Source organism: Corapipo altera, unplaced genomic scaffold, assembly GCF_003945725.1.
Source record: "Corapipo altera isolate COAL_440 unplaced genomic scaffold, ASM394572v1 57499, whole genome shotgun sequence".
Lineage (NCBI taxonomy): Eukaryota > Metazoa > Chordata > Aves > Passeriformes > Pipridae > Corapipo > Corapipo altera.
The window spans coordinates 1-4868 of record NW_020887057.1 but is presented as its reverse complement, the minus strand read 5'-3'; the positions used below and the strand labels follow the sequence as shown (position 1 = coordinate 4868).

The 4868-nt window shown below is 55.2% G+C and overlaps 1 protein-coding gene across 1 annotated transcript; it reads left to right on the top strand.

The window, feature by feature from the left end:
* Positions 1-339: 339 nt before the first annotated feature.
* On the top strand, positions 340-4289 carry LOC113941450 (ankyrin repeat domain-containing protein 7-like; the record flags this gene model as incomplete). Its single annotated transcript, XM_027632603.1, has 8 exons — positions 340-557; positions 987-1101; positions 1348-1521; positions 1610-1716; positions 2421-2511; positions 3109-3284; positions 3455-3548; positions 4016-4289. Coding segments are annotated over exons 1-8 (1249 nt in total), but the record flags the coding sequence as incomplete, so codon positions are not given.
* Positions 4290-4868: the final 579 nt, after the last annotated feature.

Genomic DNA, 4868 nt, shown 5'->3' with positions numbered 1-4868 from the left:
ATTGTGACACCACAGGCACCAGTCGAGCACGGCTTTGTTGGTGCCCGCAGCCGGCGCTCAGAGCTGCTGTAGCCTCTCCGGGAGCAGCAGCACATCCCGCTCTGGGAGCATTGCGCACCTGGATCGCCGTCTTGGCAGCTGGAGGCCACGACCACTGCACAGGGCGACCTCGTCTGCCTTGTGCTTTCTACCCTGTACCCGTCCTTATTCTCGTCCTTGTCCCCTTTGTCACCCTCACCCTTAACCTCGCCCTTGTCCCATTCCTCATCCCTACTTGGCTCCCGGCAGCCCGCCGGGGGCTTCTTGCCCTTCCTGCTGCTGGGAGCTCCAAGCAGGGCCATGCCGTGGCTTCTCAGCAAGAAGCGACAGCAGTCGTCATCCAGCAGCACCAGTGGGCAGCCCTGGGCTGCCACCAGCTCTAGCAGCACCTCCCAGCTCCGGGAGGAGGGGCTGGGCAGGCTGCACCGCGCGGCCGCCCGCGGCGACCTGACCTGGCTGAGGTGCTGGCGCTGGTATGTGAAGGTAGTCGGCATCGACAGGCCAGACCAGGAGATGCGGTGAGTCCTGGGCCACGCTGATGGCACACCTTGGCTGCTCCTGAGCCAAGCTGCAGTAGTCCTGGGCAGCCCTCTCTTAAGGACAAGGCTTGAAAAGTGACATTTGCCCTGTCAGCTGGGAGAGGGAACTCTTGAGCTTTTCACTGCTTGGAGCTGCCGGCCGGGCTCCAGTGCTGTTGCAAACGCGTGTTGTTGACCTGCCGCTTTGCCGTGGTCTCTCTGCAGGGCTGTTCTGCAGCTGCTCAGCTCTCACCTCTTCTCTTCTGCCCTCTGGCTCATCAGCACAGGGTTGCAGCAGCAGCAGAGAGCAGCAGAGAGCAGCTAGCGGGAGGAGCAGAGTCTGGGCAGGGTCCCCAGGGTGCTGGGTAGAGGCACAACTTTGGCTCATCCTTTGCCTGTCTAGGCTAAGAGCGTATGTTTAACTTTCAGGACACCTCTGCATCTCGCTTCGGCCAATGGCCATGCAGATGTCGTTAGATATCTGCTAAGAAAGAACAGCCAGCCCAACCTCGCTGACAGCTTCAAGAAAACAGCCCTGATGAAGGTGTGTGGAATGCCTTATGATCTCGTAGGTGGGGATTAGTGCTGGTGTGTTAACGGGGAGGTGTCTGGCAGGATTCCTTACATCGCTGGGCCATAGAAACATGCATATTGCAATTGGCGTGGCATAGGCCTCTGTTAGCTCATCTTTGAAGATTAGCTTCTGTCCTAGCGTTCAGGAGCTGAGGAAGTTGTGACAGAGGAGGATGGAAAAGTTGGAAGTCTTTCCCTTTTCGTCTGTTGTTCCCAGGCAGTCCAGCAGGAGCAGGAAGAATGTGTTGCTATTCTGCTGGAACACGGTGCCGACCCCAATCTGGCAGACGCTGACGGCAACACTGCCCTTCACCTGGCTGTCCTCTCTAAAAACACAGCTGTAGCAGGGCTGCTACTGGAGCATCATGCCAAGAGTGATGCTCAGAACCAGGTAACCTTGGCATGTGGCTAAAGCTGCTCTTTCCAAGAGCTGCACAGCTTGTCTATGTCTTTCTAATGGCGATTCTTTCTCCTTTTAGTGGGGATTTACCCCCTTCAAACTTGCAGCCTTCCAACAGCATGAGGAGATTCTGGAGTGCCTTCTGAAAAAAGCAGCTGACAGGCCTGCTCAAACCCAATGTGAAAGGTGAGGGCTTTGTCAAAACAGCCCATGGGTCTTCTGGGTAGCCTGCAAGCGTGACCGAGACGAGGGGCGTGACAATGAGCTGGGAAAAAGAAGGAGCAGCCCCGTGGAAGCAGTTCCCCGTGGGACTGGTAAATGTGGGTCTGCACTTGGCTGCTCTCCTACCTCAGGGGCTCTTGTCCTTTGCCCACTGAGGTCTGCAAGAAAGCCTTGTCTGTGGTGCCATCTCCCCACACAGAGCCAGAGCCACGGGGAAACTTGCCAGTAGCTCAGCAACGTGGCTGCTCTGTAGGCCAGGGGGGTTTAAGGCAAGGCAGAGTTGGTGCGTTAAGTGCTCTGAAGGGAAGCGTTGGAAAGAGAAGCAACACTGTCCCAGGGCACACGAGAGGCTCCAACCGCACATAAGGAGAAAACTTCCTGCCATGGAGATGGTCAGGGGGTCGAAGGGCTTGCCCCGGGAGTTTGTGCAGCCGCATCTGTGGGGAATTTGAAGAGCAGTGCAAGGAGCCCTGAACAGCATGGCCTGAACTTGTAGCTGAGGCTGCTTTAGGGAGGCCCCTTGTAAGAGAAATTCTCCAGTGCTTCCATGGACTTGGCTTTGCTTTCACGGAGCTTGTAGGAAAGGGGGAAAGAGCTGTTTTGGGAGCAAGCAGGGGAAAAATGAGGCAGGGTTGGACATGTTTCCGATTAAATTTTGGACGCTTTAGGACTGCTTTTGTGGTTCCTGGAACCCATGAGGCTCACCTGGAGGAAGATAATCTGCACTTGCAGGAGGAGTTGGACAGGGCTGACATGGAGGTATGGAAAGCCTGTCCCCACAGGGAGAAACCTGGGGGTGCCTGTTGCTTCCTATCCATCATGAAAACGGACAAACCAGTATTCTGGCATCCTCTGCTTCCTGCTCAGGGGCTGCTGGGCGCCTCTCTCTGCACCACAGTTCGGGTCTTTCCCACTTCAGAAAACTCCCCGTGCTCCCCTGGTGCAATCCTGGGCTCCTGAGCACATGTGCCAGAGCACTTGGCCTCTGACACTTGCCAGACACCTTCCTTTAGGGAGATGAACTATTTCACTCATCTTTTCCTGGAGTAGCAAGCAAGGGAATACGAGAAGTGTCCCAGGTCACAAAACAGGTCGGAGGGGCAGTGTCTGTGCTTAGAACTGAGCTGTAGGAAAGCAGTGGAGGGATGGGAGAGGCTGCTGTAACAGAGGACAAAGGCATCCAGCTTGTGTTCATTGGGGAGCAGAAGTGAAGCTTTGAAGGGACTTGAATTGATTGCAGTTCTTTGGGCAGAGGGGATGCACACACACATGCAGCACCTGAGTTCTTCCGCAGCAGCTGGCTCCTCTCTGGAAAAGCTCACCTGACAACTGTGCATTCTTCCCGTGATTTTACAGCTGCAGGAGGAGGAAGAAAAGCATCTTCAGTCCGAGCATCCTGTTGGTGACTTGAAGACTGCCTTGGATGACAAGGAAAGAGAAGCAAGAACTTCTTCCCAGAAACTGCAGGACCTCCTGTTGGCATCTTCCGAGACCAATCCGACCGTAAAACAACTGGAAGAAGACGCGCAACAGTAAGAGAGTAACCCAGTGAAGTGAGGGGTCTGTGGCTTTGGGGGACTGGGTGGAAACAAGGGGAGACTCAGTGGGATTTTGAAGGACACTTCTGCTGTGGCTTCTGTTCCTTAGCACAGTTTGTCTGGTATTGACTTTTCTGGGAATAAGACCTGTATTTCTTCTTAAGCTTTGCAAGTGGAAACAGCAGATTGGAAGCCACTGTCCAGCAGCCAAGCGACAGCGCTGAAGCCCTTCCGAGAGACTTGCAAGCCTCTGCCTCAGTAAGCTGGTCCTAAATTTCCCTTTTCGTGACTCTTGAGCCTAGTTGCCTGTTTCTGTGGGGAAACTGTAAGAGGTAGTTTTCCTGGAGAGCCTGGGGAGCTCAGTTTCTGCCTTCTCCTCAGCAGAGGCTGCTCAGAAAGCAGCCTGCTCCTTTGCCCAGCTGCTACAAAAGCCCTGAGGGTATTTGCTGTGCTGGACACTTGAGGAGATCTTAGATTCTAAATGAGGAGTTTCATCCTGAGCTCCAAGGGACCCAGAAGTATTGCTGCCAGAAGTGTCTCTCAAATTCTTAAGTAGGTCTAAAGTTCCTTCTTTCTGTTGGGGAATCTTTCAAGTGTTTTCTAGGCTCGTTTCCAGTAGATGATAAATACAGTTGCCATGGCCACCCCCTTGAGAGCTTTTCCCAGATTTCACTGCCTTTAGATCATGCTGAGTTCCCTTTTCTTTTTTTTCTTGCTGTGTCCAGGGTGGTGAACTTTCCCAGCAGCTGGACATGGAGCCTAGAACAGGCATGCAGCCAGAAGCCCAAAAGCAGGCTTTGCAGGAAGAGCTGTCCACTCTGCTTGGGAAGTGTGAAAAACTGGAGAAGAACCAATGCCAGCTGCAAGAAGAGGTGACAAAACTCCATCATCATTTGGAGACTTTGGGGCTGGATGGCAGCGAAACAGAACAATGGAAAAGAGAGGTGGAAGAAGGAGTTGACCAGGAAATAAGTCCAAAGCACAACACACACTGCTCATGTGCCCCAATATGCTGTCCAGGGACTTCAGTTCCCAGAATGCTTCCCTCCCTATTCTCGGGACACGTCCCCACATCCTGGAATTCTGGCATGGCAGGCCTGGAGCACTCAGTGGGCATTTCTTGAGAGCTGTGGTGGCCCCCACCTGCTTGGGCTAGGATCCCACTTCATCCTGAGCCTCGTTTCATGGAAGTGTGTCCAGAGGCAGCCCGGTCACAGGCTGAAGCAAAAAGCCAGAGCGGGTGATGCGGGAGCTGCTCCAGCGCCTACCACAGCCTCCGGCCCAGTGGGAGCAGCCCGGGCCCTGCCCTGGGGTGCCCTGAGGCGGGGCAGTGCCCACTCCCGCCGGCCGCCCTCACAAGGCCCAGGACACCTCCTTCCCACGAGGCCCAGCAGGGCCGCCCTCACTCCTGTCCCGCCCTGCCCTGTCCCGCCCGGCCTCACCCTGCACCGTGGCCTATGTCACACCCCACGCTGACGTGCTGAGCCTTCCACCAGCCATTGTGACACTACAGGCGCCAGTCAGGCACGTTTTTGTTGGTGCCCGGAGCCGGCGCTCAGAGCTGCTGTAGCCTCTCGG